General features: G+C 43.4%; 1 protein-coding gene across 2 annotated transcripts in view; it reads right to left on the minus strand.

Annotated features, from left to right (window-relative positions):
* Positions 1–24,617, minus strand: part of LOC306938395 (prolyl endopeptidase-like) — a 116,278-nt gene extending 91,661 nt beyond the window's left edge. For both annotated transcript variants that reach the window (XR_013791719.1, XM_079522561.1), the window contains exon 1: positions 24,381–24,617. Coding sequence is in view for 1 of the 2 variants with exons in the window: in XM_079522561.1 (XP_079378687.1) it covers positions 24,381–24,581 (201 nt within the window). In the remaining variant the exon portion in view is untranslated. The remainder of the gene's footprint in view (positions 1–24,380) is intronic.

The following is a 24,617-nucleotide window of genomic DNA, read 5'->3' on the forward strand; positions in this document are numbered from 1 at the left end:
GAGGAGTGCCTAACAATGCCTCTTCCATCTCAGGCAGTTAAAGAATACCAAATGGGAGCTGCACGGAACCTCAATCAGGGTGCAATTGGGGAGGGTGACCTTCCCCTAATCCAATACAGAACATTTACAAAAGTCGGTGTGTCGCCAGAAACCCACAGGATTAAAGGAAGGTGTGATTGTTTGGAAAAAACTATTCTGCAGCCTTTAGGGCCAGACGAAAGAGGGCAAAACTGTTTATCAAGCCAGCGATCAGACTTTAAAACAAGGAAAATGTATTACATTTGTGTCACATCACTGTGACACAAACATTACATGAAATTACAAAAAAATTACAAAAAAGAATGTGTACATACTAACTGCTTTTAGGTTAGTAAGCATATCTAGCTCTTTTGTACTGCAAGTTTGAGGTAAGTAAGTAGCCTTAGCAATCAATGGTTCCTGAACTATGTGCCCCGTCCTAAATGGGGGTGTGACAATAAAGCCATTCTGATTCAGATTATGTTCATATCTGGGTGACACCACCGTTCTCGATGGTCTAAACTACACCAATCTTCCCCCACTTCATCTCAGATCATTGGCCCTAGTAAAGAACAAAAATAAATACAGCTATTTGAATCATTATTTCCCGAACCTTGACATCATTGTTGTATTATTATTGTATGTTATTGTATTGTATTGTCTTTCTCTTTATTTGTCATGTTTGTTTATTTTCTGTTCTTGTTGTTTGTGCTGTGATTTTCTACCTGAATTGTTTGTAATATATTTCTCAATAAAAAAGTGGATCATGCGAGACAAAACAAAAGGTCCAATCTCACTTAGCATAATCGCCTGGTCACAATTATTTGAGAAAATTGCAATCGTCAGAATCGTTTCCATTCATCTGTATAAATTAATCTGTTGAAAAACGGTCACACATTTTCATACATTTTTTAAAATACTGCAAATGACCTATCTACAAGCATCTTACAACGCATCTTATAGAAAGGCTATTTCCACTCATCCACTGTTGATAAAGTTTGAAATATAATATTTTATATATAGTTCAATATTTATTTTTATTATTGGCGGCGATCATTGCCAATTCATTTGTCATATCTGCCCAGTGCAATTTTCAAACAGAAATGTATTTATAAATATGTTCCAATGTTCGATGCCAAAAGAATATCAAAATTATTTGCACAACAATTAACCGTCACTTAAAATCTCGTGATCATAAGAGCCCTAGTTCTGCATAGCTACCTGTGCTATATAAAATACAGTCTAATTGCTTTAGACTGTTTTTGGCTAATGTTTGTTGTGGGTGGATCTCACCGGTTTCTGGCGGACAGATACAAATGGACAAAGGTTGTGGCCGTGTCGAACTCTGAATAAAGCTAGTCATTTACAAGATCATATATTTACAGAAGGAGAGAGTGAGACCCCAATGGCTGCTTGAGGAGCTGCTGTGAGTGATTTGCTGCCTGCGCTGTTTTGGTTGGCCGACAAACCCACTTTTGTTAATCAGATGGTGCTCCTTGCCCACTTTGCGGATCATTTGAGATAATGGCAGCCTTCGTGCTTCCGTAAACAAAATGTTCCAGGGCCTGAAGAACACCACAGTAAAATATTGAGTGTTGATTTAACTAAAAAATGGAACCAAGGGCACCTGTACACTCAAGTTAAATTAACAATCAGGATTTTACACACCAGGCCATGGTTCTTCTTTGAATCTTCCCTTGATGTCACTCGTAGTAGTACTCGTCGGCTAGTGGTGGGCTGAGCAGGTGAAGATATAGCAACAAACGTGTGCGTGCGTGTGCGCATGCGTACGTGTGTCTGTGTGTGCACTCTTCACAGAGTTTAGTTTTAGTCGTAGTCTCTTGAATTTTCATTTAGTTTTAGTCACATTTTAGTCACCCGGAATGTTTTCGTTTTAGTCTAGTTTTAGTCGACTAAATATCATAAGATTTTAGTCGACTAAAATCTACAGGTGATTTAGTCGACTAAAACGTATTTTGGCGGGCCTTGATGCCGTCGTACTGGCTGATTTTACACTTATTTTACACTAGTTTTTATTTAAATCGACAGTATATTTAGTCTTAGTTTTAGTAATCATAGCTTACTTTTCATTTAGTTTCCATTTAGTTTTCGTCAGTGAAAAAAGGTAGTCGACGGACATTTTTCATCATAGTTTTAGTGGATGAAAACAACGCTGACGGAGTGTGTGCTGCAGTGCTGTGATCATCCTGACCTAGAAAAGAAACATGCAGCAGAGACTCCAGGGACAACAGACAGAAAAGGGGTTGAGTTCGCGGTTGGGGACTTAGGCTGAGCTCAGACCTTTACTGCATTGCTGTATGCTTGTTGGATGAATGTTGTGTAGTGTCATGGCCGCCCCAATGCATTTCCAATGGAGGTCACATGGTTTGACACAACATTTGTGTTGTGTGAGGGGGAGGGGGCAGTCGAAACACAGCTGAAAGCCATACAACAGACCATGTGACCTCCATTGGAAATGCATTGGGGCGGCCATGACACTCACAACGCTGTAAAGGTCTGAGTGAGGCCTTAGGCTGAGCTCACACAGTTAATGCAGTGCTCTATGCTTGTTGGATGAATGTTGTGTTGTGTCATGGCCGCCCCAATGCATTTCCAATGGGAGTCACATGGTTTGACACAACATTGTGTTGTATGAGGGGGAGGGGCGCAGTTGAAACACAGCTGAAAGCCATACAACAGCTTGTAGTCCAAAATGTAGTCCAAAAACCATGTGACTCCCATTGGAAATGCATTGGGGCGGCCATGACACTACACAACATTCATCCAACAAGCATAGAGCACTGCATTAACCGTGTGAGCTCAGCCTAAGGGTGCACTCACACGGTTAATGCAATTCTCTGTGCTCGTTGGGTGTTGTGTCATGGCCGCCCAGCGGCCCAATGCATTTCCAATGGAGGTCACATGGTTTGACCCAACATTGTGTTGTGTGAGGGGGAGGGGCGCAGTCGTGCGCCCCTATATAGTTACTATAGTTACTTTGTAGATTTGGATTATTATCATTACAAAACCATTATTAACCACCAGCCCTATATACATTTTGGCCATTCGAAAATAGACGATATATGTGCTTTGTAAGCTTGTAGATCTGCTATTTTCAAATGTTTTACATTTAAAATCTTGAAATGGGACAATGTGCATAATGAGTACTTTCTACTTTTGACACTTACTTTTGTCTACTTTTTTGACACACATTTTGATACCAATACATTTGTACTTTTACTCAAGTGAATTTTGAATTCCGGACATTTACTGGTAACTGAGTATTTCTATATTGCAGTATTGATACTTTTACTTAAGTAAAGTAAAAGAGTACGAGTACTTTTTCCACCACTGGTTGGAACCGCATCACTGCAGGATTGAGACAGCTAACAAAAGCTCCAAAGTACACTCAGGGAAACTATTTGGAGACGAATGCATCGCGCCTGGACAATATGGCTGCCCAAACTAGGATGCCCAAACTATTGCATTAAATTAAGTCTAATCAATCACACGCCTCTCAATTGACACGTTTCATCTTCAAGAATAAAACGTGTTAGTATAGCAACAGCATCATGGTAACCATGACTACGTCTTCATCCATGTGGTCAGGTATTGTGTTTCTCAACGTCGGGTCCAGGGACCACCAGGCACCAGCAGCCCAAAGGGACGGCTCTATTTCCTCTCTGAGTTAAATTCCTCACTGAAGAATTGACAGTGTATTTTTTTTAATAATTATTATTTCAAGGATCCCAAGTTACCGAGTTACCGAGTCCCTGAGTTACCGAGTCCCGTCCATTTGGACCCCTGGTGGGCCCTGAACCCAACATTGAAAAACAATATTAACCTTGCAGCAATGTATTAAAAAGATCTGATCGCGGTTATTTGCAGAATACATTATTTTCCCTCAAGTTCCTGTTGCATTCTCCCAACAGCTCTAAAGACATCATGAACGTTGACCTTATCCCCAAAGGAATACAAATGTTTTTTCCCCCCCAGTAGGCTAATGTAATGCTAAAAGGTTGTTTCTGAGTGTTAACACTTATACCTAAAAAATATATATCAGATTCTTCTTTGAAGCTGGTTTATTCTTTTTATTCATCCCACACAGAATATAACTTAGTTTTCAGATGAGTAGACAGCACATGCAACTCGGCCCAGTCGCACGCAGTTCCATAATAAATAGGGCTGGGGCACATATGGAGATCCAGGGTGCGTTCAGAAATGCGCACCGGGAATGTGCTCAGGTTTTTGAGTGCACTGAGCTGTGACGTCATAGAGTGCACCGAGTGTGGCTTATTTACGAACGACCAGTTAAAACAACACACCGCTTCCTGTAACATTGAAAGGTAATTCATAACATTACCCTATACCTGCTGTTGGTCTACTACACAGTAATGCGTGTGTAATAATAAAGCTCAAAGCACCAATTTCTCCACCGGGAAGCACTCGAGACACCGCAGTGACGCAAACACACTTCGGACAACCCCAACTTCTGAGTAGGGTCGGTCAGTGCGGGCACTCAGCACACCCGGAGTGCAGCGCACTAGATTGTTGAACGACTACGGGCCAAGTGCACTGAATAAACGAACGACAAGAGGGCACACCAGTGCGCTCAGTGCAAATTTCCGAACGCACCCCCAGCTGTCCAGAGCCACAGATCCAACCGATATGCCCATATATGGTCATGTACATGCATTTCCCGCCAGTCTATCTGGCTGGCCATCCAACCATATCTAACTAGCTTGACCATTTTACCAGCTGGGTTTTGCTGGCCAATCCAGCCAGCTGACCAGTTGACAGCCAGCTCGCCAGCTAAACCAGCCTAAGACCAGCTAAGACCAGTTATTAACCAGCAACCACTTAAATGGTCTCTGCTGGGTTTTTTTCCCAGCTCAACAGCTAAAGAACTATCCTATTTCATACACACTTTGTAGTGTACTGTATGTACTATAGTACTAAATAGTAACTTATCTTTTCAAGATTAACATTGTGTGATAGATTATAAATTAAAATTAACGAAGACCATTTGCAGGCCGGCCCATAATAGCTTAAATCAAACTAATACATATACACGCACATGCATGGTCGCACAAGACACACTTGAGCACACATCATCATATGACATCAATTAGACGAGAGGCAGCCACATTGTGTGAGTGAAAAGATCCTCAACTCCACAAGCTGAGTCAAATTAACTTTCATTAATTACAACCCAAGTGTCTCATCATGCAAAATAAAGACAAGTGGTGAGTCAGGCCTCTCCTTTGCCAAAAGCGGCTGCTCCTGCATTGTTCTTTGGATGAATGAGACCCCATGACTTACATTTCAGCACAATTTCAAGAGCTCCGTATGGATCCGGCCTTGTTTTGAGCAAAATCTGCGTTGAGTAGATATTTATTTCAGGCAATTAACCCTGAATAAAAGAACTAGCTCAAGACTTGCCGGGCTTCAAGCTCAAGGCTGCAAGAAAGAGCTGTTAATGTTGTATATTATATAAGTGAGCAAGATTTTGAAAAGGCAGATCAGAAAGGCTCTTTGATGAATTACGTTTCTAGCTTTCAAATGTCAGTTTAAATATCCGTCTGCAGATGCCAGATGTGAATGATACAGTATGATGCCATGGTTTTAAATTCCGAATGATTTTCAATTCCGCTGAGTGTCCTACTTATTTCAGTGATATTGTGATGTCACTATATTTTTAATTGGCTGTCAAGGTTTCATTGCACATAACAACCACACAGAAGGGATATAATGAAGTACTGTCACCTCGTAAACACATGGAAAACTGGAAAAAATACAATATAATCACAATCACAGCACTCCATCTTTAAGGTTACAAGCTTACACCCTTGAACCAAGTCCAACACACAATGTTAAAACATAACTTATCCTGGCCACATGCACAACAGATACGTAAAAGTGTTCTGCACTGCACAGTGGTTAGAAATGTTTTATTGCAAGACATAAAGCTTTGCAGTTTTTCATTTACAAAAAAAAGAAAGTAAAAAACCCTTCATTATGGTTTTAATTAAGTTGGCCATTTAATGGAAACTGGCATATGTGATTTATGCACTTTGAGAAAGGTGATGACAGTCATTAAATCCAGGATCCTTCGGCGGTAAAGACATTATTTCATTATGCAGCTAAAAAGGTTGGCTGTTGATGAAGGTAAGGAATGGATGGGGTGAGGTTACCCTGTAGTCTAGAGTTAAAATATACAGCAATACATTGATGTTAGGAGTGGCAGCAGACCTATTCTAGCAATTACACGTTTAACTTAAGCCCTCATCAAAACTTCAAAAGAGAAATAGCACATGCTAGCTCACAGCTCTATGAGTTTGAACAGTAGATCGGCTAATATTAAAAGTAACGTTTAAAAAAAAATTGTGAAAGTTGGGAAATTCTTTAAAATTCTTAAAGGTTTCACCTATAATGACAGGTCAGGGTGAAAGTGGTTCAAATTGTACATGCGATTTGTTTAATTAAACGGATCCCATTAGCTTAACGTCAATAGAATTACTGGGGTATCACGAAAATGAGTGTATCATGAAAATGACACAAGAAAAAAAGTCAAGCATCACAATAGCTGTGGCGATTCCATTTACCCATGCCATGACACATGATTGCAAACAGTGTCATCTCAGCATGCCCACCCACATCACTGTGTGTATGTCGGCTGCACCAATGAAAGTGTACGTGTTGTGTGTCCGTGTGTGTCAGGGAACAAGGATCCATCATGACACCAGAGGCAGGAGCCTCCGTGCAATTACCCAGCAGCTTCCCCCCTTATCACCCCAGCCTGCTGCGTCTCGGCCCAAGGGCGATTTATGGCCGGCCGCCCAGGCAGGGGGCACTTGGAGGTAAAGTGTCAGCATTCGCTAACAGCTGCACCCGTATTTATTCAGCGGCGACGATTTATGTGTGTGTGTGTGTGTGTGTGTGTGTGTGTGTGTGTGTGTGTGTGTGTGTGTGTGTGTGTGTGTGTGACCCTAGGGGGAAATGGCCTCAACCGGGGCAGACGATGAGGGGGACGGCATGGAGGAGTGACGGCCGATGCAGATGGCGTTAGTGGTCAAGGTGCTTTATGATGGGGAGAGGAAGAGGATGATTCTATCGCATGGTGTGTCAGTAATGCATCACTGTGACGGCCTGGACAGACAGTGGCTCGTGAGATGGAAGCATCACATCTCTTTACTCTCCGTGGCCCACGGTCACTCATTGTTTCTCTCTCTTTCACACGCATACAGAGACAAAGACACGGGTATTGGAATGGCCAACATCTAAGGCATCTGTGCAACAGTGGGGAAATAATGTTTCTGGTAAGTGTATGGAGGGGGAGACTACAGCTGCATCCCGAGCGAGTGAAGTGCGGTAAATTTCCACTTAAACTAATAGCCTACTTGGTGATTTTTATTATTCCGTTGCCACGACAAGGAGTAGAGATTTCACCTGTTTCACACACATTACACCAGTTTTATAGCTGCACTATACATTATAATATATAATATACTATTATTTTATTGGACTATGAATCAATTAATAATCTCGCTCTTGAATACATGTACTGACATCAAGTTGGTCTTGGTCAAGGGTTTGGTCAAAAGCCCAAACCACACCAAAGGGTTGGGTCGGGACAAAACGTTTTTTTTAAGGTAAACCACACCAATGCAACTCCTTGCAACTCAATGAGTTGCATTGGTGTGGTTTACCTTAAAAAACGTTTTGTTTAGGCTTAAGACCCACAGCAAGGCTTTGCCCCAACTATGGCCCTAACTTATGGAACATGGTCCAGATGTGAGGGTGGGAGTCAGACATCGTCAATATTCTTTGTTTAATTTATTTGTATAAAACTTAAATCAAACCCTTTTGGCCTGGCTTTTATCAAGTGTTTGTTTAATCTAGCATGTTATGCTATTTCTTTATTATGATGTTTGTCGGATTGTATTGTCTTATGTTTATTAATTTCCTCATTCATTTAATATTCACCCTAACCCTAAAAGCAGTTTGCACTTTTAGTTGCACCTGATGCATGACTTGTTGCTTGTTGCTTTATACATGTGATTAATTGATTGATTAATAAATTGATTGAAACTACCTCCTCGGTGGAGAAGAAGAGAGAGAGAAAATGAATGGAAGAAAAATGCCCAGAAGCAAAGTAAAGGTGAATCGGAAAATGGCATTGCTGCACGAGGGGTAAGACACAAAGACGAAGGGATGGAAAAGTAAGAAAGAAAGAGGTAGAAGGGACCACCGGACCAGGGTGGTAAACGAATGTGAACGCCAAGGCAAGAACAAAAGGCCGAAATGCAGCGAAAGAGGCAGCCGGGCAATTCTATACGAGAGGGGAGGCGAGATGGAATGTGAGTCCTCTCCATGGCAATGAGCTTCCAGCGGTGAGTGTGAGAGGCAGAAAGGCCAGCATTCCTGACAGAGCCTTATCTCATCTTCAGCCTGGAATAAAACCCATTTTCCAGCCCCGAGACAATAAAGCACAAGGTTACCAAACCTCGTACCCGTGACACCCCTATTTAGAGTAAGGCCTCGACCCAGCATGAAAATGCATAACCAGCTGAGGAGTGGTGTATGACACGTGTGATATGGTGGGGGGAGGGCGTGTGAAGTTTCATGCCACTGTGTGTGTGTGTGTGTGTGTGTGTGTGTGTGTGTGTGTGTGTGTGTGTGTGTGTGTGTGTGTGTGTGTGTGTGTGTTAGTGGTGTCAAACAAAATCGATTCTGCATCGATGCAGCAACGTGCATGACATAATAGATTCATCATCATCATCATCATCATCATTCGAGTGCCCTCGAGATCTGCGACACAAGCTGCTTCCACTGGTCTCTGTTGCTCATTGCCACACCAAGTTCATTCACAGTCAGTCCTGTGTCCCTACTCAGAACATCTGGAAATGTGAGTGGTCTTGTTCCTCTTGATGGGCAGGGTAGTCTCCACAGAAGAATATCCCAAATGACCTGGTGTTTTGCTCTGTGGCAGTGTCCAGCAAAGCAGAGTCTTCTTTCTGCCAGAACAACTGAGATGGGGGGGGGGGTGCCTCCATAAACGTGAGCTTTAGTGGGATGGTCCTTCCATGAAAGGTTCTGGACACGCATGAGGAGTCTTGTGTATGTTCCGTCAAGACGATCCCGAAACTACTTATTCATTGTCTCCACCAGGCCGAAGGCATGGGGAGAGAGTATGTTTTGCACTCCGTCCGTCCGTCCGTGTGTCCGTGTGTCCGTGTGTCCGTCCGTCCGTGTGTCCGTCCGTCCGTGTGTCCGTCCGTCTGTGAACAGCTAATCTCCGGCACCGTTAACCCGGTCGATGCCAAATTTTGCACACGCACTCCCTGGATGCCAACGATGAACCTCTGCCCCAAAAATTCCAGAACGGCCTGTTATAGCGCCACCAGGAGGCCGCTTTGTGCAAAACAAGTTTTTGGACAGTACACTTAGAGATTTTGTCCAAACATCACGCAAATTGGTACACAGTCTCTCTAGAGCCATTCAACGAAACGGGTCTTTCAGATTTCTCAGACTCCATCCTGATTGGCTAAGATTGGCTTCCAAAGTTTGCAGGAGTGCTCAGTTTCAAACAAAATGCTGCAAATCATGAACACATCGTCGGATTTCCGTGAAATTGCGCACGCACATTCCCACTAGGCCGAGGAAGAAATGCCACGTGAACATTTTCAACTCAGCCTCATGGTGGCGCTATAACTGGCCGAAAAGTGTTTTTACCTCCAACTGCACGGATTTGTGGATAACTTTGTATGCCAACTCCCTAGAGGCCAAGGAAAAACCTTTGCCTGGAATTTTTCACATCTGCTCTTTATAGCGCCACCAGGAGGCCGACATATGTAAAACACATTTTCTAATATTACTCCTTCAGATGTTGTCCAAATTTCACGCAAATCGGTACACATGCTCTCCATAGTCATGTGATCAACACGGGTTTGTTTGATTTCTCATAATCCACCTTCATTGCCTACGATTGGCTTCTAAACTTTTCAGGAGTAGCCCGCTTTGTACCCGTTTTGTACAAATCGCCACAACTACTCGACGCAGCGTCCGATTGTGGTGAAACTGTGCATGCATATTCCCACTAGGCTGAGGAAGAAATGCCACTTGACAGTTTTCAAATCAGCCTCATGGTGGCGCTACAACAGGCCAAGCCGTGTCTCTCACACACACACACACACACACACACACACACACACACACACACACACACACACACACACACACACACACACACACACACACACACACACACACACACACACACACACACACACACACACACACACACACACACACACACACACACACATATTACTCCTAAACATTTTGCCAAACATCACACACACTCCTATCCTCCTGGTGGAGACCTGTGCCCAGAAGGGCACTTTTTCTAGTTGTCCATGTTTTGGCACCATAAAGAAGGATACTTTGAAGGCTTTGAACAGGTTGATCTTGGTAGCTCTTGAGATGTCCGACTGCCATGATGTAGCTTATTACAAGCACCCCAGGCCTGTCCTTTCCTTGTAAGGAAGTCCTTTCTGCTACTGATATATCAATTATTATAGCCTAAATATAATCGCCTTTTTTACCCTTTCAAGTCTCGTTTGGGATTCACTTATACAGCCATCTCAACCAATCACAGCGACTCGAGAACATGTCTAGTTGCGACTGTAAGTCGCATTTACTATAAAAACTTGAATCTCTGTGTATTGCCTCCATATATGGTCACGCCTCCATATATAATAATAATAAAACTTTATTTGTATAGCACCTTTCATGACATGAAATGCAGCTCAAAGTGCTTTACAGAGCAATGGAGAGAAAGAAAAAAAAAGAAAAGAAAAGCAAGGCATAAACATTAAAAAATCACACCCGTGTGAACTGAGTGGTGTAAGGCCTGTCTGACGTAATGAAATCATGTCTGACGTAATGAAATCACACCCGGGTGAACAGGGTGAACATAGCAACCATGCTCATTTTTTCTGCACTAACAAAGCCAGGTGTAGGAAATCACACCCGGGTGAACAGGGTGAACATAGCAACCATGCTCATTTTTTCTGCACAACAAAGCCAGTTGTAGGAGTGGTTTACACCACTCAAAAACAAGAGCAGTAATGCAATACAGTGAGGACATGAATAACCAAAAATTAAAAAAACAAATCAATTAAAAGCAAGGGTGTAGAAGTGGGTCTTGAGCTGTGCTTTAAAAATGTCTACAGAGGCTGCCTGTCGAAGGTACAGTGGGAGTTTGTTCCACGCCGTCGGCCCGTAGAAGCAAAAAGCTGCTTCCCCGTATTTTTTAGTTGCCATTTTTTTAGGCAAAGCGAGCAGGCCAGCAGTGGAAGACCTTAGGGGGCGGTTTGGGACATATTTAGGCAGGCAGTCATGTAGGTAGGAAGGTGCGAGACCATTGAGAGCTTTATAAACAAGTAGAAGAATTTTAAAATCAATCCTAAAAACAACCGGAAGCCAGTGCAATGAAGCAAAAACTGGAGTAATATGTTCTCTCATCTTAGTTCTAGTTAAAACTCTGGCTGCTGCATTTTGGACAAGTTGTAATCTGTCAGTTGTTTTCTTAGGCAGTCCAGAAAAAAGTGCATTGCAGTAATCAAGCCGAGAAAAAGCAAAGGCGTGGATTAGCGTTTTTGCATCGTCCAATGACAAATAGGCTCTGATTCGTGCAATATTTCTAAGATGAAAAAAGGCAATCTTGGTAACATGATTAATGTGTGAATTAAAATTCAATTCAGAATCAATAATGACCCCCAAGTTCTTTACTGTACTGTTACTTTCTACAGTCAGGTTGCCAAGTCTGCTTATTATTGATTCTTTCTGCTCACTAGAACCGATTATGAGAACTTCTGTCTTATCTTCTGTCTTATCCTCTGTCTTGGTCACGCCCCGTGACACGTCATGCCACCATATATGGCCATTTCCATATGAAGATCACGACACTGACCTCATCTAACCCTGGATAACCATACATGGAGAAGACTGGACCATCACCTAGATCTGCATATAGTTGTATGCATGGAGCGGGCCAGCAACTCTACATCTGACCTCAAACCTCAAACCCTTAGATCTCCATATTTGGAGCTGACCTGTTCTGACCATCCATATGTTGATCCTTTCCCACCTGTCCTGACATTCCATATGTTGATCTGACCTCATCAAACCCTGTACACTCAAGACACGCTCCATATATGGCCAGTACAGAATTCATTCCATATGTTGATCTGACACCCCATGCCAAAGCACATATCACAGGCTGTTTTCTAATCACGTACTTTTCGATGTGCACAGTACTTTTATTGAGGCATAAACAGCGGCAGTTATCTTTTCTGTCTCTGAGGTATATCGCAAGATTTGTTTGCCTCACGATATTATTGGCATGTTCAGAAACAAACTTTACTTGTGCTCTTTAGATACCTCTATAAAATTACACAGGCAGTACACACATCGAAAAGCAACACAGCAGACATCTGTCATCCATTCCTCATCCAGTGTGACGAATTTGCTGGCTGGAATTGCAGGGTAAAGAAAATGACAGATGTTGATAGAATGTTGTGCTGCCTTGTCAGAAAGAAACTGAGGGCAGTGCCAAGGCACATCTGTGTGTGCGTGTGTGCGTGCGCGCGCTCCTGTTCACGCTAGTGTGAATGAACACATTTGTATTGCTTTGTGTGCCACCACACCCGTGCCGGGCCTGGATTTCTGTTCCCCCCCCACCCCCCCCCCACCCCCCCACCCCCCTCCCCCATGTCAGTGACAGTCTGACAAGTGGTCTCTCATCAGCCTAAGTGGATCAGACTGTGTGATAGGCCTATATCGCCTGTAGGAAGAAATTATATGCTATGCGAGTCATATAATATGATGCTGCTGTATTAGCGTGGGTGACAAGTGTTTCCTCAATGTCCGCCCACCATCCATCCACCCATGCATCCATCCCTCCACCCATCCATCCATCCATCCACCCATCCATCCATCCATCCATCCATCCCTCCACCCATCCATCCATCCATCCCTCCACCCATCCATCCATCCCTCCACCCACCCATCCATCCATCCATCCATCCATCCATCCATCCCTCCACCCATCCATCCCTCCATCCCTCCACCCATCCATCCATCCATCCATCCATCCCTCCACCCATCCATCCATCCATCCATCCATCCATCCCTCCACCCATCCATCCCTCCATCCATCCATCCATCCATCCATCCATCCCTCCACCCATCCATCCATCCATCCCTCCACCCATCCATCCATCCATCCATCCATCCATCCCTCCACCCATCCATCCATCCATCCATCCATCCATCCCTCCACCCATCCATCCATCCATCCATCCATCCATCCATCCATCCCTCCACCCATCCATCCATCCATCCATCCCTCCACCCATCCATCCATCCATCCCTCCACCCATCCATCCATCCATCCATCCATCCCTCCACCCATCCCTCCATCCATCCCTCCATCCATCCCTCCACCCATCCAATGGCAGCCAGCCACCCCAAGTATCACCCCCAGGAGACGTTGAGCCGCAGAGATAAGAGGATGGAGGGAGAAGGAGACCACCGAGGGGAATTGGGGAGAGAAGAAGATGCCATTTTGCATGCAGTAAGATCAGAGACAGAGTGCGCTTCTGGTCTCTTTGCTTCACAAACACTTGGCAGAAAGAGAGAAAAGGGGGTTTCAGAAGACTGGGGAAGTTGCGCCAGACTAGCGCTTGATGCAAACAGAGGATGGCTTGGGCTAATGTTAGCTCTGAGCTATTTCTACAGTGAACTTTTAATCTCTCATTACAGGCACTCAAAGGCACACAGCAGACACAGACGCACGCGCGCACACACACACACAGCAGGCAGACAGACCGTGCATCACACACACTAGGGCTGTCAGAACGAATTTCATAATATGAAAGAAATTCGAATATTAAAAAAATTAAATATATTCGAAAGCTAAAATTGCCATTCGAATGGAGCTTTTATCATTTATTAATTATATTTTATGTTTTTATTTTGTTTTATATTTTATTTTATCCGCTCGCTTAATGTATGAATAACGAATCTACCGCTGTTGAATCGGTCCGGCCGCTTCTCGCCTTCCAGACTAGAGTTATAGCAGGGGGCGGTGCTTTCGTTACGTCCTCACTCTATCAAGTGGGATAGCTGCCGCTGGGCGTGAGTCAGACTAAAGCAGGAAGCAACACTGCAGCAGCACACGTGTAAACAAACAAGGCAGAGGCTCAAGATAACAACAGGGAACAGGGGAACATTTACGTTCGGAAATATCGCACCGGACAGGAGAGCACTCGCCTATTAGTTTGCATTGCAAAGTGCAGTCAGTGCGCTATTTCCGAACGCCGTGATGAGTGGAAGGTGGACGGGAAAATAACATCAAGAGAAAACGTTGTCTGCAGACTATGCATTACTGGCCTGTTCATCTGATAGCCAAGCATTCTGTTAAAATAGAGAAACTATTGCTGGTGATCTGGAGTCTGGAGTTGTCCCGTCCATGATAGACTGACTAATGAAACATTATTATTATTTTTCCGTGCAAACCATGTCATGTTGAAAAAATAGCTTTGGCGTTTGAATGGGGGGGCCCTCTAGTGGACAGAACGTGCATACAAAACTTGATATTCTGTGTATAGAGGTGTTTTTCAGTAGGCTATAATGAGCTAAAATAAACAATGTAAATATTCGAATATTTTCGAAAATTACAAATAATGAAGCAATGAAATTCGAATTGGATTATAGAGGTGAACTGACAGCCCTAACACACACACACACACACACACACACACACACACACACACACACACACACACACACACACACACACACACACACACACACACACACACACACACACACACACACACACACAGAAAAAGAAAACAAGCCTGCTGTATTTCCCGTAGCCATGCTAATTAGGTATCCAATCAATGTATGTTTGGCATCAGGAAGCAGTTGGAGTATGCCTACTAGTTCAAATGACATCAGTGTTTGTGTCAAAGTAATTACTAGTCAGTAACAAAACTCTGTGTAGACGTTCAGTTTGGCCAATTTGGCCCCATGATCTGGGATCAGCTCAAGGGTCCTGTGTGGCCCCGCCTGACCCATCAAGAGACATGTAAAACTGGCCCATGACCAGCTACTGGTTGATTGGGGGCAAGCGAAGCATTCTCTGGCTTGGTCTGTTAAATGAGATAGCAGTGAGTGTTCAGTTAGAGTATGGCATTCACAGACTCTCTTTAATAGCTTGAAAGACTATAAAGAGAGCTATTTGTCGAGAAAGTCCGTTTATCTAATCTCTGACGGACTAGTTCGCTTGGAAATGCTGCTTGGGAAAAGCCAAACAATTAGCACCCTTGGTAAGACAACAGATGGATCTTGGGCAAGCACATTTTAGGAGGATGAAGTCATTTGAGGATGGAAATGAGGGAGCTTGGCACTGAATTGCTGATGATATTGAGATTTGTCCCAGCAGTGTATCGGTATAGTTCCCAATTACAATGCAGTTAAGGAAGAATATCTCCAGCAGCCATCTCTCAATATCTTAGAGAAAATGTCTACTAATATCCTTAGCTGTATTGAGCTTGTGATGCATAGGTTGCGCGCACACACACACACACCCCTCCAAACCCTAGAAGCTCGGCCCTATAGCCTCTAAGCACAATAAACCATAACCCATGAGCAACATGTCACATCCACTTGACTCTGACCCTCACAACCCCATGGCAGCCGCTGTTGGTCACAGCATGAGCCTTGTTCAAATAGATCCTTTCATACACTATCAATTAGATCTCAGGCTGGCCAGGCGGCTACCAGGCTAATGGACCGACACTGATGTTAGCTTGCAAAAGGCCTGCTGAGCCGAGGAGTCTGTCAATGTATCAGAGCTATAGCTTCAACACCTCAACATTTAGCTTGTAGCTTAGCAGGAGGCAATTTCTGGAGTGAGAAATAGCTGTAGCTATACTCGGTGGGTGTTATTTGACAATGATGGGAACTGAGCTTCACATTTTCCTTCTGGTGTTTGAGGCAGTTATGAAAAAGTATAGGGATGGAAATTAACTCATCTCTTTTTCTGGGCATTAGTAACGCTGACCAATTTTGAATTTGTATACATGAAAGGCCTTTACAAACTAGGGGCTTGATGAGTAAATGTGAAATACTCGCCAGCAAATATTTTGCATCAAAACAATTCAAATAGTTGATGCCTTCATTATTTTTAAAATAAACCTACCCTAAAAAAACGAATCTACCTACAAATGTCCCTTTAGGGGCTCGGTATGAATGTACTCCTGATGACTCAAATGACAAATTAAAAAAATAAGATAAGATATATTTTCAGGTGAATTACTCATCGAGTTGCTGAAGTGCCTTAAGCCTATAGGGATATTTGACAAAATATTATAAAACATGTTATTCATAAAATAAATCACCATCCTAAACGTTTGATGTCCTAACAACAAGTACAGTAAGTGTGTGTGTGTGTGTGTGTGTGTGTGTGTGTGTGTGTGTGTGTGTGTGTGTGTGTGTGTGTGTGTGTGTGTGTGCGTGCGTGCGTGCGTGCGTGCGTGCGTGCGTGCGTGCGTGCGTGCGTGCGTATCTGATGTTGGCAGAGTGGGCCGGCCGGGGCAGGATCGATAGGGCTTTGGCCTGAAACAGCAAGACGGTACCTGGACCTCAGCCTGCCTCCATCTTGGCTCACATTGATCTTCATTACCTAAACAAGCAGCCAGCCACTGCGGCCGCGGACACACACCCCTTAACACACAAAATACATAATGCAACACTTAAAGCACGCGCGCACGCACGCACGCGCACACACACACAGGGCTCCAGGGGGACGGATAGGGGCTTTAGCCACCTCTGGTGGAGTAGGGACAGCGCAGAGGGACAGCGCATGTCAGATGTTTTAGAGATAAAACCAGAGAGGCCAGACTGAGATGGTTTGGACACGTACAGAGGAGATCGATAGAAGGATGTTGAGGTTGGAACTGCCAGGCAAGAGGCCTATATGGATGTAGTGTAAGAGGACATGAAGTTAGTTGGTGTGAGAGAAGAGGAGGCAGAGGACAGGGTGAGATGGAGGCAGATGTTTTGCTGTGGCGACCACTGAAGGGAAAAGCCGAAAGGAAAAGAAGAAAAGATCCTTTGGTGACCAAAAAAACAACAAAATAACAAAAAAGCATATACTAGGTTATGTCTAGATGTTAGGGTAAAAGCAGCAATATTTCATGCACAAGGACATTTGTTTCGTCAATGCACCCCAAATAAAGTAAAATTGTCCAGGTGCAAAGTTCCGCCTATAAAATAGGGCCCAAAGTTGTCTTCCACTCTGAGTCAACCAAGATTTTTGATTGACAGACTGAAACTTTGATTGAAATATCCACATAATACATGAAAGTTCTTGCTTGTTGTTGGTTTGTTTACTTTTCAATTCATAAAACATTCAACAATGACAAACCCGCCAAAGCCAGGATGCCAGGTCCGACAGGGAGTTTAAAAAAAGCCTTTGTTTATTCTATTGTTAGCGTCTTGGTTCATCTCGTCTCTTAGAAGCCGGCTATTTAATGCACACCAGGGATAGTGAGTTAAGAAGAAGAAAGTAGACAGGGAGGGAGTGAATGAAAGGTGCTTTATTGAATGACAAAAAGCTCTCAGGTGTCATTCTCCCCCTGTGACTAAAGCTAATTCAATTCTTCCCCCTACTGTCTACCGGCTAGCCTAGCCCCGGAAAACAACAAATGATTGTAACTCAATTGTTGCGAAACCACCATTGATTGTTTGCCGGTAAGGAGTTGGAAGAGAGACTCGTGGCACTCATTTTCTCCATCCTGTCTCTCCCGCGGTAATCACTTTTGGGGTAAAGTGGCTGTGCATACAGAATATGCGCTCGGACCCACCAGGCTGAAGGAAGAGTGTGATTTCCTTTGTGCTTGCATTGTATAGTCAACTCACACAAATAAACAACAAACGGAAGGGCGAAAAAATTAACTAGAAACTAAATAAAATAGAAAAGCAACTATTATTACAAAATAGGAGGCAACTGAATTGAACGAGCAGCAAATTAACCTATCAACCCCCCTAGGCTGTAGTTTTAAAAAGAATTAAGTGCCAGGCAGGTGCACACATGAGTCCTGCCCGTCTCCCATCTGAACGTTGTGTATAGCGAAACGTGGGGTGTTAATATTAGTCAGATGTACAGGTCCATTTGTACACTCTCAGGGCCCTATCTTCCGCACAGTGGTGCTGGCTGGGTCGGCTTTGTTATGGGCATAAATGTCAGCTCAGTGTGGAGCTGTGAAGCATTATTCATAGTCTAATATTTTCGGTGGTGAGGTGACCACCAAACTACAACATGACGTCACTGAGCCGCGGTGAAGAGCAAACCACCGCTCTCCCCAGCCCTTCTCTCTGTTTTTACTCACCACCGTTCCACGTTATTACCAGCTCCGGTGGTCATCTCACCACCGGAGCGGTGGTCACCTCACCACCGAAAATCCAGACTATGAATAGGCCTTGAGGCAGACAAATTAGAAACTGGCGCTCCATCAACCTCTGCTTTTCCTCAATCAATTCATGGACAATATGTTGTGTTGTGTACTGCTTGAACCCTGCAGATCTCTTGTCAGACTTTATACACTCTAATACAGGATAAACGAAGTGAGCAGATAAGATTGGTCGGAACACTACAAAATTGAAGCTGATAAATAGGTACTCTTTCCTGATTGGATGAAATTGGCAACCCGTCTGACATGACAGCAGCGCCGCCACACAGATTAATCCCGTCACCCGTACAACAAGGCGTCACAAGATTTGCTCCGTTCTATCTGTGACTGAGGACTTGTCTACATTCTCTACAAGCTAAATGCCTTTATAACAGGGTATGAAACCTAGCAGCTACGTCGCAGCCTACAATAAGAGACGACGATGTATTCAACTCGATGAAGGAATCCATGATCGCACACGCCATGGTGCACATTTTGATTCCATGGAGGTATATTTTGATGCGATATCCGCTCTCACTGAACTAACAGCATGCGCAGTTCAACTGTATATCACACTGCTGCAGTAATCTGATCCCAATTCAGTGTAATCATTGTAGGATTTCATGCAATCAGCACTGAGCACAGGTCTTCTCAGATCCACTCGGGTATTAGACATAATCATAAACAGACCGAGGTCCAACAATAATATAATCTGAACCGTCCGAGGGATTATGGTAAAACACGGATCAGGACCCATACGGGTCTCTCATGTCCTGTTGGGTATTTTGGGAATCGGGGGGACCTGTGAGATGGCATCATAGGATCTACCAGGAATCGGGGGGACCTGTGAGATGGCATCATAGGATCTACCAGAAAGCAATGGACTCTGCTGAACCGCTTGCATACTGGGGTCGGTTGCTTCAAGTCAACTATATGAAGAAGTGGGGCCTAGCAGACAGGGCAGAATACGAGTGTGACAAGTCTAAGCAGACTGCCATGCAAGCCAATCTCAGCGCAGAATGGCACACCTTCAAGCCAATCACAGTGCGCAATAAGTGCAGACGATTCCGTCCTCAAAATTTGAGGACACAATTATTACTTAGAAATATGAATCACTATTCTGCCCAGCTTTGTGTGTTGTTCTGACATCACAACGATTTTCTGACATCTGCATAGATAGATATTTGGGAATGCCTGACAAACTCCATATATGGGCATAAAAGGGACAGACATAATAACTAGCTGGGGAATGCATTTCCAACTTGCATCGTTCGAAAAGTAGGCCAGTGCCCAACGGGCACCGCCCTAGTAATTTCAATTGATATAAGACATTCTAAAATAAAGGTAGATCTTTTTTTAATGCCATCTCATTTTGACAACCCATTTAGGCCTGAGGCCAATTCTAAAAACACCTCTAAATCCTGACCTAAGTTTTCTGAAAAACTTCAAATATTTATATAGCAGCATCACATTTTTTACATTTTTAATACTGTACATAGTACATACTGTACAGATTCCCGCCCAGAATGGGTTAAGTGAAAAGTGGCTCATCTTACCCTGTTCTCCCCTAATTGAAAACAATGTGAAGGTCCTCAAACGGCGAATATTTTACATCAAACAATTAATTTGGCCTCATTCATACAACTTGAGGCTTTCATATGCAGTGAAAATGTCACTTTATCGGCACGTAATATTCCATTGACTCATGACACAAAATGAATGAATTCATCACAGAAAAGGAGGACCTTTAGAGTTGGAGCAAGTCATTAGTCAACCATATGTTTAGCCATAGTGCCATCTGGTAGACAGCATTAAGTTCTAACATTCAAATTATCTTTAATGTCCTACTGTAACTTTCATACAGAACATAATTTTAAAGCCACTGCATGTTTGTATGAGTCTTATTAAAGACCCCCTTTTAAATAAATAAAAAGTCTCACGCCACTGCGTTTCAGGCTCGGGCTCATGCATCTATATTGAGGTCAAGTGCTGCGCACCCCTCCGGGTAGAAGTTGCACAGTAAGAATTTAACTAGTGTGAAATTACTACTTCATTGAATACAAATGTTAATCTCACAAAGCGTAAATACCGTCAGACACAAACTCCAAATCAAGGCTGACAGTACAGTCCATCTATTCTAGAACATCGTCCATAACAATGTTAAGTACAGTCAGAGCCACAACATCAAAGAGTCTGTAACCATTTGAATAATTAGGGGGCTCACATCAAAAGACTACTGTAGGATGGGGGGGCGGAGATCTTTATATTCTCTTTGTTTCTCTCACTCAATAAAAATTGAGGAGGTCAGATCGGTACGAATCACACGTGTCCTCAACACGTGAAAAACAGTGAGTCATCTTTCTTGAATGAAACATTTGAATGTAGACGAGGCATTACTCTGCTATTAGTTTCACAGACTTTGTCTGGATTGGATAGGTTTAAGAAACGCCTGAAAATGTCAATACTAAATCAGAATTTTTAAAAGGCACCTTTATTTTTTTCTACACAGATTTAGAGGAATATCTCATTTTAAACACTAGGAAATTACCCAACAGTCTGCCCTGCAGCCCAAATGAAGTGCTTATCAAAGTAAAATGAGCAGCTGCTTGTGTTGCTGTAACTGTTATAAATATTAAGTATCTAGTTTGCTTGATCGCCTAGCAGTCAGACAGTTTGTGTGATCGATCAAAATTCAATTAGAAAGATTATTTGAAATGAACAGTACAATAAAACTTTTTTTGTCCACACACGTGACATCTGACAATGACATGACATACCTACCTATCTGTCTGGATCGGACGGTTCACTTCATGCAAGTCGTTTCGTTTGTGACTTTGATCGGCTGTGTGCGCACTAAACTGCATCAATGAATGCCATGTGTTCAGCTTGTTTTGTTGATTGTGTTAGAAGAAAACTTTCATATATTAGCAATTTACTCAGTGTTGAAATCGTGAAGGATAAGAACACACTTTTGGATAAGAACACACTTTTGGATAAGAGGATAAGAACACACTTTTGTTGGTTACAGAGCACTAATATGAAGTTTTGCCCCAAAGTCTTTGTTTATTATCCTTATGTCCAGTGGCAACATAACGCACATTGAGGGTTTGAGGGGGTCCCCGACGGACGACCGTCACTGATGGGAGGAGGAAGCGACGCCCGCCCGTCGGGGGCCCTCTCAAAACGACTGTCTACTTTTACTATTGGCGGGGGGGGAAATCAACTGCTGCGTAGTTTGCGTAGCGGGGCACGGGGGGCAGCGAGCGAGAAGCGAGAGGGGAATTCTTTCAACATAAATTGCTACTTTCAGTTCAGGACAGAGACGGCACTTTTCACCGACGGTCAAAAGGGCAGGGGCTAGGGCCCCTTTTCATGTATTACTGTGCACGTCCCAATGTACCATGCGCCCTAGCACAAACAGTTCATTTGTCATATAAAACAGAAGCCAGAATGTAAAAAGATGCCACCAGTGTCTTTTCGCTTCATACGACCATGTTTATGAACCACATTGATGCTATTCCAGAATACAGAGGTTGGCCACAACTTATTAAATATGAATCTCCTATAAACCAAGGTAAAGCAGATTTCATAGCCATGGTAATGCTACATTTTACCAAGGTCAAATATAATGGTCAGAATAAAAGCAGGAACCAACTGAGGGAAATGCTTTGATGTACAGTCAATTGTTAATATGTATGGCATTGGTAATGTATGGTATCCTACACATTATGTTTAATTAATGTGCAAGTGGGCCTTGAAATAACACCATTGGTGCATCCACATGCATCCTCTGAATGACCATATGTTTTTATTAAGACCACATCAATGTGTCATTAGTGTCATCATCACACAGTGACATACCATCATCCACAAAAACATTAACACACATGCTATTGATTGAACTACCGTACACATTCTGCATACACTATCACAACATGTAGACATGTGGTGCGAGCACATGCGCGTGCACACACATTAAAGGCTGCTAGCCTATCAGTGTAACATCACAAACAGCCATATTTTAAACCCCACTGTTGTGTCTCGAGGATATTTTGTATTGTTTTGTTGAGCCAACATTATGTAGTGCTATATCATTGTGTGATTCACACTGGACTGGTCAGGTTTATGGGTAATGCAGATAATAAAACTGTAGGCCAACTGAGAAATCTCTCTGGTATTCTTTATTATTGGGGTGAAGTACACCTCCCACGGGCCTAAAAGTAAGCACGGTTATATTGCATTTATGCCACATAAAATATACTGGTTGAATTTCCTTGTTTTGTTTTTATGTTCCAAGTAAAAAATTAAAAAATAAAAAATAAAAACTTGTATTGCCCTACCAAGAAAGTTTCTAATGATGTTACCAAGGTAACAGAACACATAATGTCAATGCCAGTTTGCTAACGATACACAATTGTATTAGGCTATGTTCCCTGAAGATAAAAGTCCATTCAAGGAGCTATGTGTGTGGCTGGGTGGGTGGCTGGCTGGGTGGGTGGCTGGGTCTGAGCACGAAAACAGCATGATTGTTTTTCAACACCTGTGCGCAACCTAACACACACACAAACACACACGCACATATGAACTGTATGATGATTTCGGGTGTGCCAGTACAGTACAGTACAGTACAGTACAGTACAGTACAGTGCAGTACAGTAGAGGGACCCCCACACAGTAACTCTGTCATTTCTCAACCGTTTCGGACGTGGGGCAGCTCGCCGGAACCAGCCCGGCCCCATGGGCACATTCCTGGGGGTCTGGATGTTCCAGGGACCCCCGGGGACTCCCCGGGGACCCCCACATGGTAACTCTCTCATTTCTCTACCGTTTCGGACGTGGGGCGGCTCGCCAGAACCGGGCCGGCACCCTGGCCGTGGTCCTGTGGGTCTGGAGCTTCCGGGGACCCCCACACGGAGTTGCACCACTCACTTCACACGGGTGTGATTTTAATTAATTAATATGCATTTTTACCTTAAATTTCCTAAAAATGTCAGTGTCAGAACTGCATTTAAATGAACTATTTACTGGACAATACACCAACCAACCAAAGAATACTATACAACTGGATAATGCACCAACCAATACAACTGGACAATGAACCAACCAACCAACCAACCAAAGAATACATACAACTGGACAATGCACGTACCAATACAACTGGACAATGCACCAACCAATACAACTGGACAATACTATGGGCAGTTTTGCCACTTGTGAGTTCTTCAAGCACTGGTGTTTTTTTTTTTAACTCTCTCAAAAACAACTCTCCACACAGACAGGTGCAAGCACATCTGTAACTATGGATGCTGCCTTGGTACAACCACATGACATTTTCTTTGCAATATCAGAGTGTGGAAACATGACCATTCTGATCTGCATGACTGGGAGTGTTGCACTGTGATAACCAGTGGTTCCCAAAGTGGGGTCCGGACCGCTAGGGGTCCTTGAGGGAGTTCCAGGGGGTCCCCAGCTAAATGATAGTTAGGAACCAAATGGACCCTTATGGGTCTGTAACTCTCTAGTGTACAAATGGACCCAAATAGTCAATTTGGTTCCATTTGTACAATCTCAGAGTTCAATTAAGAATGATTTCACAATATAAATTGGGGGTCCGTAGACTAATGCATGTCAAACTGGGGGGTCCTTGAAATTAAACAGGTTGAGAATCACTCAGCTATAGAGCTGTAAACATCTTCTCGACTTCTCTTATGGGAGTCCCTGGCATATATTTTCAAATGGGGGTCAGCGAGCTAATTAGTGTCAATTTGGGGGTCCTTGACATGAAAAGGTTTGGGAACCACTGGTATAAACACTAGTTATTTCAGCTGCTGTTACCTTTGTGTTGGAATCTTGTTTTGGTCCCATACATCTACGCCTCCTGCAGGCTGCAGCACGTGGTTTGGTAGCCAGTGGTTTGTGAGTCTTGCACTGTTTGGCCTCACTCACGGATAAACTTTCCCAGTGCATTCTAGCCTCGGTCCCAGGCTCACTTAACTGCGAAAAAGAAGAGTGCATTCCCGTTTCTTTCTCCTCCATGTTTCTTTCGTCACAATTTTCGCTAACTTCGCTAAG

The sequence above is a fragment of the Electrona antarctica genome (assembly GCF_951216825.1).
Source record: "Electrona antarctica genome assembly, chromosome: 15".
NCBI lineage: Eukaryota > Metazoa > Chordata > Actinopteri > Myctophiformes > Myctophidae > Electrona > Electrona antarctica.